The 13,128-nt window shown below is 39.1% G+C and overlaps 1 protein-coding gene across 39 annotated transcripts in view; it reads right to left on the bottom strand.

Annotated features, from left to right (window-relative positions):
- Positions 1-386: 386 nt before the first annotated feature.
- LOC308686291 (thyroglobulin-like) overlaps positions 387-13,128 on the bottom strand; it is a 41,879-nt gene continuing 29,137 nt past the window's right edge. For 24 of the 39 annotated variants that reach the window (XM_081394659.1, XM_081394678.1, XM_081394674.1 and 21 more), the window contains exons 8-10: positions 12,912-13,127; positions 3,789-4,016; positions 402-733 (exon numbers count right to left, since the gene is read on the bottom strand). In XM_081394659.1, the coding sequence (XP_081250785.1) occupies positions 696-733; positions 3,789-4,016; positions 12,912-13,127 (482 nt within the window). In that variant the 3' untranslated portion in view covers positions 402-695. Of the gene's footprint in view, positions 734-3,788; positions 4,017-12,899; position 13,128 lie in introns of all 39 variants that reach the window. The other 15 variants (XM_081394671.1, XM_081394688.1, XM_081394691.1 and 12 more) reach the window with 4 other exon arrangements.

Genomic DNA, 13,128 nt, shown 5'->3' with positions numbered 1-13,128 from the left:
ACATTTTTTAAAAACACATATCGATATCGGTAAATATCGGTCATCGGCCATTACAGAAAAATTAATATCGGATATCGATATCGGCCAAAATTTTCATATCGGTGCATCCCTAATATATATATATATATATATATATATATATATATATATATATATATATATATATATATATATATATATTGTTTCATGGTGTTCAATTTAATTATCTTTATGGTTCTTAAATATATACACCTTCTACCTTATTTTAATTATTCTCAGGTCAAGGTAAAGTAAGTCGAATTTGTTCTAAACAATAAGTATTTAAAGGTCCATACTCACAACTTAGAAGAAAGACTTCTCCGTGGTTTAGTTCAGCTCAACTCTTTTATAAAGCAGAGACTTGTGGCAAGCTGGTTCTTTTTATATCAATTATTAGTATTTTATTGTTTCTATTACAATTGTTTTACATACAATATCAAGAAATCAAAATGAAATTCAAAACCTAAAGTCGTCAGTTCACAAGCTTCATCAGCAGGTGTCAGGCTTGGACCATCAAACAAGGGAGAGGCTGTCTTCCTTTCACAGCTTCTGCTTTTCATATGTCTCACTGTAATTTTTATAATTCATTTCATCACACCCCTTCATTACATATTCAATCACATATAGACAATTTATCCAATCCCAGATCTGGAACCTTCCGTTGCCTTGTCTTCCTCTTACGAGCTCAGACCCTCAGCCGCCTTCTCCTCTTGGTCTAGAATACAACAATCAGGTAATACTTTTTTCTCTTTTACTGAATTTATGCTTTCTAATACATAGTATTATACTATTTCTTCATTTAATAAATGCTTAAAACACAGGATGCATTTCAGTCATTTCAGTACTGTATTATTTTAATAAATGATTTTTCCACAAATGGTTTACAGTGTCTTTTTTTATTTAAAAATAAAATAAAAAAATTACTAGGGAATCACTAAAACGAGATAATTATTCAGATTTTATGATACACTAAAAATATTCCAAAACAAATCCTTTAAATTTAATGATATTCAGAACAGAACAAGAATAAAAAAATAATACCAATAGCCAATAAAAACTAAAGTAAGCAGGGATGGGCTCACATAAGTCTCTCATTAGAATCAAAATATTTCAACAGTTTGCAATAGTTTAGGCTTTGTGCTTAACTCACATTCCAATATCGACGGAAAAAATCATCCTCTTCGCTCGCGCAACAATGTGCTTGGAAACATCACAGTGGAGCGGTGCTTACTGTGAATGTACGAATTGTACTACTGTACTACTGACTATTTAAACAGAGCAGTGTAATTTTTTTATGTTAGGTTGACTATTTTATTATTATATTTTATTATATTATTATATTATATTTTATTCATTCCTACTTCCATAGGAATTCATTGAAAACGCTCGCTCTACTCCGCAACCTTATCAATGTCTGTGCAGACGTCCGTATTTTACTTTCGCTTTTAAGTAAGCAATTTAAAAGCCCCCAGCGCTGTCACACGTCGAATAACCGGTGGGAAAATATTCCCACAGTCTCATCCCTAATATATTTATATATAAATACATTAGGCCTACCTGATTTTGAACACAAGAGGGCAGTATAGCACTATGAATGACATGATTTATTTATTTTTTGGACTAAAAAACATTCTTGCTGTTTTTAAACAAACATAATTCTTAAATAAAAAATAAATAAAAAAGAATAAAATGGGTTTAGTTCTGATATTTGTAGAATTTTATATAGAAATAAATGGTGTATACTTACATTTTTAGAAGAAATTAGGCTTTTAGTGTTTCCTTTTTTGACATTACTTTAATCCCTTGCCATAGCAAAACCGTTTGAGATATTTATTATCCATTCACAATTTAGCATCTTTAATGTATTTTCATAATGTTGAAAAAGTTTGGAGGGAATAAAATAAACCACTTAAGAGGAGTGGGTAAAAATTCAGAGGCTGATTTTGCAAATAAATCTACATTCAAACCAAAATATCTGACTTCCTGTTGGTCGGAGCTAATGACTGTAAATTAGAAAGTTGTCCAGCTCGATGAGACCAATATACGTTCTGATTTTTGTAACTGTAGGTAAAACTAACCCCCCCACTTTTGTCAAAAGAATTTTGAAAGTGACACACTTCCTGCTGCCAGTTGGTGGCCCTAAAACTTTGACTCAAAATAGTTGCATCCATCTGATCGGGCTCTTACCACGAACACACTGCGGAAGTTTCATCAAGATAAGTTAATGTATGGAGAAGTTATACCACATCGTGTTTCTCTTTTCTCGTCATAAATTCGTTTCCTCGCCACAGCCAAATCGTTCGAGATATCAAAAATTCGCAATTTGGCATCCTCAATGTCTTGACTTCATGCACACCGAATTTGGTGGGGATCAGATGAATTCTCTAGGAGGAGTATTTCAAATTCCACAGCAAACGTTTTCCAAACAACCCATAATAGCCGACTTCCTGTTGGGCTGGCGTAAAACTTGACCTAGGGAAAGTTATTCGGCCCGATGAGATCTATATGTGTACCGAGTTTCATATCAAGTTTTCGGACCCCGTTCAAGGGGGCGCTGTTGAGCAAAGTTTCAAGAGTTTTTGAGCATGTTAAGGGCCCCAAAAGCCCCTGAAACCTTGACAAACAAACATTAAACTCAAAAGACAAATCCCCCCCACCACACACACACACACAGAGAGAAAGAGAGAGAGGGAGAAAATCCACATTCAAACCAAAATATCTGACTTCCTGTTGGTCGGAGATAATGAATGTAAATTAGAAAGTTGTCTGGCTCCATGAGAACACTAAACGTACCGAGTTTTGTGACTGTAGGTAAACCCCCCCCCCCCCCCCCCGTTTGAAAGTGACACACTTCCTGCTGCCAGTTGGTGGTGCTATAACTTTGACTCACAATAGTCACATCCATGTGACCGGCCTCTTACAACGAACACACTGCTGAAGTTTCACCAAGATCAGTTAATGTATGCTGAAGTTATAATGCACTTCCTGTGTCCCTTATTCGCCATAGATTCGTTTCCTCGCCACAGCCAAAGCGTTCGAGATATCAAAAATCTATCCGCAATTTAGCATGCTCAATGTCTTGACTTCATGCACACCGAGTTTGGTGGTGATTTAATGAATTGCCTAGGAGGAGTATTTCAAATTCCACAGCAAGCGTTTTCCAAACAACCCATAATAGCCGACTTCCTGTTGGGCTGGCGTAAAACTTAACCGAGGGAAAGTTGTTTGGCACTTTGGGTACCGAGTTTCATATTAATTCATGCAAGCGTGTTTGATATATGGACCAAGTTTTTGGACCCTGTTCAAGCGGACCCCCGCTGTTGAGCCCCCCCCTGCCACACCCGGGTACCAGCTTCAGCCCGGCCCTGATGGGTTCTGACCTTTGTGCAAAGTTTCAAGAGTTTCAAAAGTGCCCGAAAGGTTGACAGAAAACTAATAATAAAGAATCCTAAGGAAAAACAATAACATACAATAACTAATAACATAAAACAGTTATTTTAAATTGCAATAATATTTAACAATATTACAGTTTTTACTGTATTTTTGATCAAATAAATGCAGCCTTCGTGAGCAGAAGAGACTTATTTTAAGAACTTTAAAACAGACCCCAAAAAACAAAAAAACATTGCTACCTCTAGATATCAGATCCCAAGACAATTAATTAGTAAAAAACATTAGAAATAGTTATTTAAAATAGGACATGTGACCTATTGAGAGAGGACCATGACAATTTTCTACAAAAAAATTCAAGTTCAGGTAGACATGCTTACCAGGCTTGTCACAGTTTATTGTCGGGGTTCCAGGTGGAGTTCGGGTTCCCTCTCTCTCCTGCCCCCTACTGTCCACACACCAGCAGTAACCTGTGGACTCATGGCACTGCTGAGGCCTGTACTGACCCTCCTCATCACACTGAGGGATGAAGGCTCCCACCAGAGTAACACCACCATTTCCACTCTGAAGACTGTCTCTTTTCTGCTCACACTGGGTCTTGGGACGACCTTCAAGGTAAACATACCAGAGATTATAGAATTTACTTGGAGAGTTAGTTCTCCAAAAAATAAAAATTCTGTCATCAATAAGTCACCCTTCATGTTGTTCCAAAACTCATAAGACTTTCGTTCAACTTCGGAACAACCAATGAGGTGCATTCGACTCACAATAGTTATATCCATGAGATCAGCCTCTTACAACAAACACACTGCTGAAGTTTCATCAAGATCAGTTAACCCTTTGGGGACCAAAAACGCGCTTGCGCGTTTTGCTTGTTTTTTTTGTTTTTTTTTTAGCAATGAAAATAAACACTAAATGCTCTGTTAATTTTGATCTTTCATTTTCGAGTAATACATCAATCGAGCCTGTTCAGTTTCTATTTTTTTTTCTGTATACTCACAATAAAAATAAAGTGTTTTGCTTTTTGACAAATAAAGAAAAATTAACATGATGCGATTTCTGCCTTCTCTCTGTCAGTAAACTCCCATTTGAAACGCGTTCGAAAATGATCTATAACTCCGCGAAAATTCAGTCAAACAGGCAAACAGACCCACGGGCATAAAGCTTGAGATCGCATCTTTTAAATGAAGTAATTTATATAAAAAACAAATATTATCAGCTTCTGTAATCTGTATAAAAAGAGAGCGACTCCAGTCAAGCTCATTACGAGCTAATTCACAAGTAATGTGACCACTCCCCGGGGAGCGCGTGCTATTCAAATGCAAATTCTGAGAACTATTTCAGATCTGTGAACGCCCACATCAGCTGTAAACAAAACGCGTCGCGATCGAGTGAGGCATAATATAGCCTACCTTATGGAGAAAAGATTCCTCAGAACAGTGCTGATATAATAATTAATAATAATAATTCATTACATTTATATAGCGCTTTTCCCGACACTCAAAGCGCTTTACATAGAAGGGGGGAATCTCCTCAACCACCACCAATGTGCAGCATCCACCTGGATGATGCGACGGCAGCCATATTGCGCCAGAACGCCCACCACACACCAGCTTACTGGTGGAGAGGAGACAGTGATGAAGCCAATCAGTATATGGGGAGGATTAGGAGGCCATGATGGACAGAGGCCACTGGGCAAATTTGGCCAGGATGCCGGGGTTACACCCCTACTCTTTCGAAAGACATCCTGGGATTTTTAATGACCACAGAGAGTCAGGACCTCGGTTTAACGTCTCATCCGAAGGACGGTGCTCTTTAGGCAGTATAGTTTCCCCGTCACTATACTGGGGCATTAGGACCCACACAGACCACAGGGTGAGCACCCCCTGCTGGCCTCACTAACACCTCTTCCAGCAGCAACCTGGTTTTCTCAGGAGGTCTCCCATCCAGGTACTAACCAGGCTCAGCCCTGCTTAGCTTCAGTGGGCAACCAGTCTTGGGCTACAGGGTGATATGGCTGCTGATATGAGGAGCAATATCTCCTGATATGAGGAGCAGATCCTGCTGAGGAGTGAGGTAGGCTGTTTTCTTTTCTCAAGTGTGGAATAATGTTATGGAATAACGTTAGTGCAGGCCTATGCAAACCGCAAAAAGATGAATCTCATTTCTATAATATGACATGCCTTTCTGTGAGATGAATGAAGGGTACATATTTGTAAAGACTGTTTAGCCTAAATATGAATCACGCGTCTGTGTGTGAAAGAATAAACTGCTTTGCTATTGCCTACTGAGATGAGTAAAAATCGACTGAAATATGTTGAAATAAAATGTATTTATATAAGCAACGTATTAAACTGCAAATTAGCATTTATATGCCCTAATATTTCATAAAAACAACGTTACAGTCAGTCACTTGTTGACTAGATTTGGGCACAGTTTTTAGGCTACTGTAGAATATACTGTCACATCAAATAAGCTTTTGTTTAGCAATTTCTGCTCATATCTAACTAGTATTATATATATATATATATATATATATATATATATATATATATATATATATATATATATAAAATACAATTTTTGTCAAAAAAAAAGTCATAGACTAAGATGTTAGATGTTCCAATGTTGGCTATATTCAAACTAATGAATACATATGATAAAATGTAGGCCTATAATCTTTTTTCTTTTTCTTTTTTACAAAGAAAGAGTACACTTGAAATATTGTTGAAATTTTAATTATTGTTGTAATTGTTACGTTTTTTATAAAATAGCAAAACATATTTACAAGAGAGATGTAAGCGAAATCTTAAATGGTCAATATAAGTCTTCTTCTAAATACATCTTTTGTCCTTGCATTGTGGCTCAGTCAGTGTCACACCTGAATGAATGGCTCATTTGGCAGAGTCATTATGCAGAGTGGGTGGGACATTGTAATCTAAGGTGTAAACTACTCCTCCCCCTCGCATATTGGCTTTCCAAGCAAAACCTGTTTTACACCATTTAAATTAATGTATTTTTTTTTTGTGAACGATAAAGCAAGACTATTTTCACATCATTTTGAAGCTAGAACTCAAAGGGACAATATCCATTAGTCAAAAGTCTTGTGGACACATATTTAATATGTGTTTTGTGGTCTTAATTCAGCAACTTTCATTTTAATTTTTTTCAATAACCGCGCATAAACATTATTCTCTTAAAAATACAAACATCTACATACACGTTGCTCGCATATTATGGTAGCCCTGTTTGTGTTATATAGAGTGAATTTACACCTTTGCCATTAACATGTTTATAAATAACTGAAAAAAGCACAAATGTCAAGGCATGTCAGAACATCTCAAGGACCCCAAAAACAGCTTGGTCCCCAGAGGGTTAATTTATGCTGAAGTTATAACACACTTCCTGTGTCCCTTATTCGCCATAAATTTGTTGCCTCGCCACGGCCAAACAGTTCGAGATATCAAAAATCCGTCCGCAGTTTATCATCTTCAGTGTCTTGTCTTCATGCGCACCGAGTTTGATGGCGATTGGATGAATTCTCAAGGAGGAGTATTTCAAATTCCAAAGGATGCGTTTTTCAAACAACCCATAATAGCTGACTTCCTGTTGGGTGGAGCTAATAACATAGGAAGTTGCTCGTATAGCCCTATGTATGACTTGATTTTTTTTTTTTTCACTATTACTGTTTTTAAACATAAATAATTCTTAAAAATAAATAAATAAATACATAAAGGGTTTAGTTGTGATATTTGTATACTTTTATATAGAAATAAATGGTGTATAATTAAATTTTTAGAAGATATGAGGCTTTTAGTGTTTCCTTTTTGGACATTACTTTAATCCCTCACTATCCACCTTATTCTGCTCTAAACAATGCATGCTGCCATGACGACGACTCCGGTTGCCTACTTCCGGTTCGTAGCACTCGACCTGTACTAGAAGCGAGAGAATGAGTTCAGGCTCAACATGTGCTGTTTTTGGTTGTTTAAACAATTCAAAGAAGATTTCTAACTTTTTAGAAACTGAGTGCTTCGAGCATAAGATAAGAAGGAGAGAATGCCCATGTCCGGTTCCGTATCAGATACATTCAATGCCAGAGAGTAAATGTTTAGAGTGGTTAGCTGCGTTAAAACTGAAGCATTTGAAGCACAACACCATTTTGTTGACAAATGCCCCACGGATGACCATCCCAACCTGGAATTATACCTTGGATATGACAGACCAGTGGTGAAGAAGAGACGTGCAATTGTTTGTGTCGAAGCGACAGGTAAGCCACTTTTAATGTTGAATTGTGTAGCTGGGTAGCGATAGCACCTCCGATTGTTTACATTTTTACGAGCTCCACCGGCCTGCTACAAAAATGTTCGTGTTGTCTGTGGGCTGTCTAACCTACATTTTTATGAACAATAAGCCCATTATGAGTAAATGTGTTAAAAAACATGGCCACTGAATGTTACTGCTGCCATGTCACCCTGTAGCCCAAGACTGGTTGCCCACTGAAGCTAAGCAGGGCTGAGCCTGGTTAGTACCTGGATGGGAGACCTCCTGAGAAAACCAGGTTGCTGCTGGAAGAGGTGTTAGTGAGGCCAGCAGGGGGTGCTCACCCTGTGGTCTGTGTGGGTCCTAATGCCCCAGTATAGTGACGGGGACACTATACTGTCAAAGAGCACCGTCCTTCGGATGAGACGTAAAACCGAGGTCCTGACTCTCTGTGGTCATTAAAAATTCCAGGATGTCTTTCGAAAGAGTAGGGGTGTAACCCCGGCATCCTGGCCAAATTTGCCCTTGGCCTCTGTCCATCATGGCCTCCTAATCATCCTCATATACTGATTGGCTTCATCACTGTCTCCTCTCCACCAGTAAGCTGGTGTGTGGTGAGCGTTCTGGCGCAATATGGCTGCCGTCGCATCATCCAAGTGGATGCTACACATTGGTGGTGGTTGAGGAGATCCCCCCCTTCTATGTAAAAGCGCTTTGAGTGCTGAAAAAAGCGCTATATAAATGTAATGAATTATTATTATTATTACTGTAGGTTTAGTGCAATGAACTCCACTGAGGGCTATCGTAGAGCTAGCTGCTATCGTTATGTGGGCCAGGTAGTTGTTAGCCTGAGCGAGGAAGAGCTTCCATCACCATTATCATAAGCTTTTACTGTAATGTTGTCAGTGTGAGAAACATGGACAGAAACTGTAGAGTTTAACATGTAGCCTATGTGCTCTTTTTTTACAGCAACAGCAGAAGTTACAGACCAGGAGGATGAGGGCATACCTGAGGTGCCACAATCATCATACAGCACTATTTCCACCCAGTGGGAATATCCATCGCTTTGGGACCACAACTATGGTGAACAGCAGGTTTTTGACGAGACGGCCAAAGATGCCACAACACAAACTGAAGATTTCAGCTACTCCATGCTTCAGATTGATGCCGATTCTTTCCTCTACACTGGAGTCTCACTGGAAACCTTCAACTCTCTTGTTTCCACCTTAGATGGATTTGCTGAAAGGGCTTTTGTTTTGTCAGTGTGTGACCAGATATTAATGACACTGATAAAATTAAAATTAAATCGTGTGCTGGGTGACCTTGGTAGGCAGTTCCATGTGTCTCAGAGTGTTGCCAGTAAGGTTATCTCATTCTGGATTGATAAAATGGAGGAGGTCTTGCGCCCTCTTATTATCTGGCTCCCAAAAGAAACCATTAAGGCTACTATGCCAACTGCATTCAAGGAGTGTTTTCCCAACACTACCTGTGTCATTGACTGCAGCGAAAGTTTGTTACAGAAGGCGAAAAATCTTGATTCTAGAGGGGAGTCCTACAGCCATTACTACTCGCACAACACAATCAAATACCTTGTTGCTGTTGCCCCATGTGGCTTAATCATGTTTATCTCAACTGGATATGGAGGACGTGCCAGTGACAAATATATCACTATGAACTCTGGTATCTTGGACTATTTAAGGCCTGGAGACGAAGTCATGGCAGATCGTGGGTTCTTGATTTGTGATTTACTCTTTGAAAAAAAGGTCAAATTGGTTCTTCCTGCTTTCACTAGAGGGGGTGCCCAGCTAACTGAGGAACAAGTCACAGCAACTCGCAGGATTGCAAATGTGCGGATTCATGTTGAGAGGGCAATCAGGCGACTTAAAGTTACAAGATCCTGTCTCAAGTGATACCAATAAACATGACCCCCAAAATTGAAAAAATACTCAGAATCTGTGCGGCCCTCGCCAACTTAAGGGGTGATCTCATCCGTGAGTGATAAGTGACAACAGTGATGTTCTGAGGTTGAAGTTGCATCTGCGCGCACACACACACACACACACACCCTTTACACATCTACATAAATTGCTGCTGTATATTTCATATTGACACTCGCTGCCTTTTGTCATTTTTTACTGTTTATATTTATTCTTTGAGTTTGTGTACAATAGATTTTATCAGATTTGCATTAACAACAAATTGTACAATTTTACATGAACAACATTTTGTATTTGTAAATATTCACTTATCTACAACAATACTTATGCTCAGCATTTTTAAATGTATGTAATTGATTGTGTAAAAAATTAGTTTTCATACTGTTAACAGCAGCAGCACTTAACAGTTGTTTTGTGATTTGAATAAAATGCTTCTGAGTGATATTTTCTATTAATTCATTATGCTCATGTATCTGTTCTGCAGTTTCAGTCGCTGACCAACAAATTCATCCACAAGCTGGGGCAACATTGTTGAGAAATAAAATCTCTTCAGATATCCTACACTCTCCAGAACATAGGGCTCATCAAATGGTACAGTGAACATAATTGTGTCATTTGGGCTCCAGATAAACAACTTGGCCATCTTCAGATCAGCACAAAACATGCCTAATTGTACCTGCATGTAATATCCTCGGCTACCTGTTTTCTGAAGTTGTGGTACTCCATCTACTAGCTTAATATCACTGCAGTTATGGTCAAGTTGATCCAAGAGGGTAGAATGGAGTTTACTTGGGATGGGACATTTTATTTCAAGTAGGACAGATGAGTCAATTACCCCATCTGGGATGGCTGACAACCATGGCTCTGTGACACTAACGACGATGCCGCTATGTGTAATACTCATGCCTTGCTCTCGAAGTGCATTACCAGCAACCACCTCATTCTCCTTACCATAATTTGTGGCATAGTTGCCACGAAAGGAGGGGTACAGGTGCTCTGCCATAAACTTATCAGGATTGGTGGATGCTCTAGAAGGAACCTTTTTAGCTGAACTTGCAGTTATTCTCAATTTTCTTGCATTGTGCCACAAATCAGAAGAACTCTGCTCTCTTGTTTGAGATTCTAAAGTAGAAGCCTGTGCACTGCTCACTTGAACATACAACTCATAGAAACTTTTACATGTCTCACATGTGAGATCAGAACTGGCATGGGTTTGATGGGGTCTTAAAAATCTTGCATCTACTGCAGTATTTGCAAGGCTACAGGGTTGCACTACTGGTTCTACACTGTAACACTTGCCCAATAGACTGTTCTTTAACAGGAAAAGTGGCTTTGTTGGGTCTTTGTCTACACTATCTATAAATTCTGCATGTGACATATATTGTGGGGTGTTTGGTAGTGACTGAGCATCTGACACCCTGATGCTAAATTCGTCCCCTGCCCTGTGGTGGCTGAATTTTATGTCCCTCAGTCGTTTTGGCTCAATGTTCCTGACTGTCCCTGCATTCCACCTGCACTGCTCATCTGTAGATGCAAGCCCTGTCTTCCCGGTAGTAACTGCATTCTCAACCTGTCATGAGCACATTCACCTAATACGTTACCAGAGTCTGATCTATATCCATTTGCCATGTGTTTCATATTGTGTCAACCCCACATTGCTAAACTAAATAAAAAATTATTTTTAATAAATCACAGATAAAAACAAAATGAAAATTTCTTTTCTTCATACCTTCCAAAGGATAGCTGCTGCATGACTGCACAATCTCCCTAACCCAGGAATACATGAACATCCAACAGTATCTATCACCCCTGACTGCTGCAGCATTACCCAAGCAATAAGTTTGGGCTGGTTAGCACTTTGACTCCTGTCTACCTCTGCTTTTAAAAAGACATAGTCTCCGTGCTCCAGTAAAAAAATGCGCCCGATTTTATTACTAAAGAAGTCATTGAAGGCCTCTGTGCTTTTGTAATTGCGCATCTCCTAACAATCTACACCCTCCGAAAAGATAAAATAATTAATTATGTCAATATGGCTAAATCCTGGCCATAGCTTCATGTCATCCATCCAACCTGTCAATTTTGAGGGGTGTGGCACTCTGATACGGTCGCCTTCACGATCTTTTGAGATTTCATCTGCGGTCTATAGCCACCGACTACTTCCCATCTTGACCGAAAAATTGTCTACAACTACAAACGATCACCGTAGCCTTTACACTAGTACTGGCATTCCATGTAAACAAACACTTCAACCGGAAGTAGAAAACCGTTTAGTCAGTTGAACCCGCTATGAATCATGGGAAATAGAATGGGCGCAGAATAAGGTGGATAGCAAAACCGTTTGAGATGTTTAATATCCGTTCACAATTTAGCATCTTTAATGTATTTTCATCATGGTGAAAAAGTTTGGTGTGAATAAAATAAACTACTTAGGCGTAGCTAAAAACTCAGAGTCTGAAATATCCAAAAAATCCATATTCAAACCAAAATATCTGACTTCCTTTTGGTCGGAGCTAATGACTATGAATTAGAAAGTTGTCTGGCTCCATGAGAACACTAAATGTACTGAGTTTTGTGACTGTAGGTAAAACTATATCCCCCCCCCCCCTTTTTTTTTTTTTTTTTTTTTTTTAAAAAGCGTTTTCCAAACAACCCATAATAGCCGACTTCCTGTTGGGATGGCGTAAAACTTGACCTAGGGAAAGTTTTTCGGCCCGATGAGATCTATATGTGTACTGAGTTTCATATTAATTCATGCAAGCGTGTTTGATATATGGACCAAGTTTTCGGACCCCGTTGAAGTGGGCACTGTTGAGCCCCCCTGCCACGCCCGGGTACAAGCTTCAGCCTGGCCCTGATGGCCGTGGCTTCTGACCTTTGTGCAAAGTTTCAAGAGTTTTTGAGCATGTTAAGGGCCCCAAAAGTGCCGAAAGGTTGACAGAAAACTAATAATAAAGAATCCTAAGGAAAAACAATAGGGCCTTCGCCCTTTCAGGGCTTGGGCCCTAATAACATAAAACAGTTATTTTAAATTGTAATAATATTTAACAATATTACAGTTTTTACTGTATTTTTGATCAAATAAATGCAGCCTTCGTGAGCAGAAGAGACTTATTTTAAGAACTTTAAAACAGACCCCAAAAAAGCATTTTCTACCTCTCTATATCAGACCCCAAGACAATTAATTAGTAAAAAACATTAGAAATAGTTATTTAAAATAGGACATGTGACCTATTGAGAGAGGACCATGACAATTTTCTACAAAAAAATTAAAGTTCAGGTAGACATGATTACCAGGCTCCTCACAGTTTATTGTCGGGGTTCCAGCTGGAGTTCGGGTTCCCGCTCTCTCCTGCCCCGTACTGTCCACACACCAGCAGTAACCTGTGGACTCATGGCACTGCTGAGGCCTGTACTGACCCTCCTCATCACACTGAGGGATGAAGGCACCCACCAGAGTAACACCACCGTTTCCACTCTGAAGACTGTCTCTTTTCTGCTCACACTGGGTCTTGGGACGACC

Source organism: Scardinius erythrophthalmus (assembly GCF_964197995.2).
Source record: "Scardinius erythrophthalmus genome assembly, contig: HAP1_SCAFFOLD_97, whole genome shotgun sequence".
Taxonomy (NCBI): domain Eukaryota; kingdom Metazoa; phylum Chordata; class Actinopteri; order Cypriniformes; family Leuciscidae; genus Scardinius; species Scardinius erythrophthalmus.
This window is presented reverse-complemented; position numbering and strand designations above follow the sequence as displayed.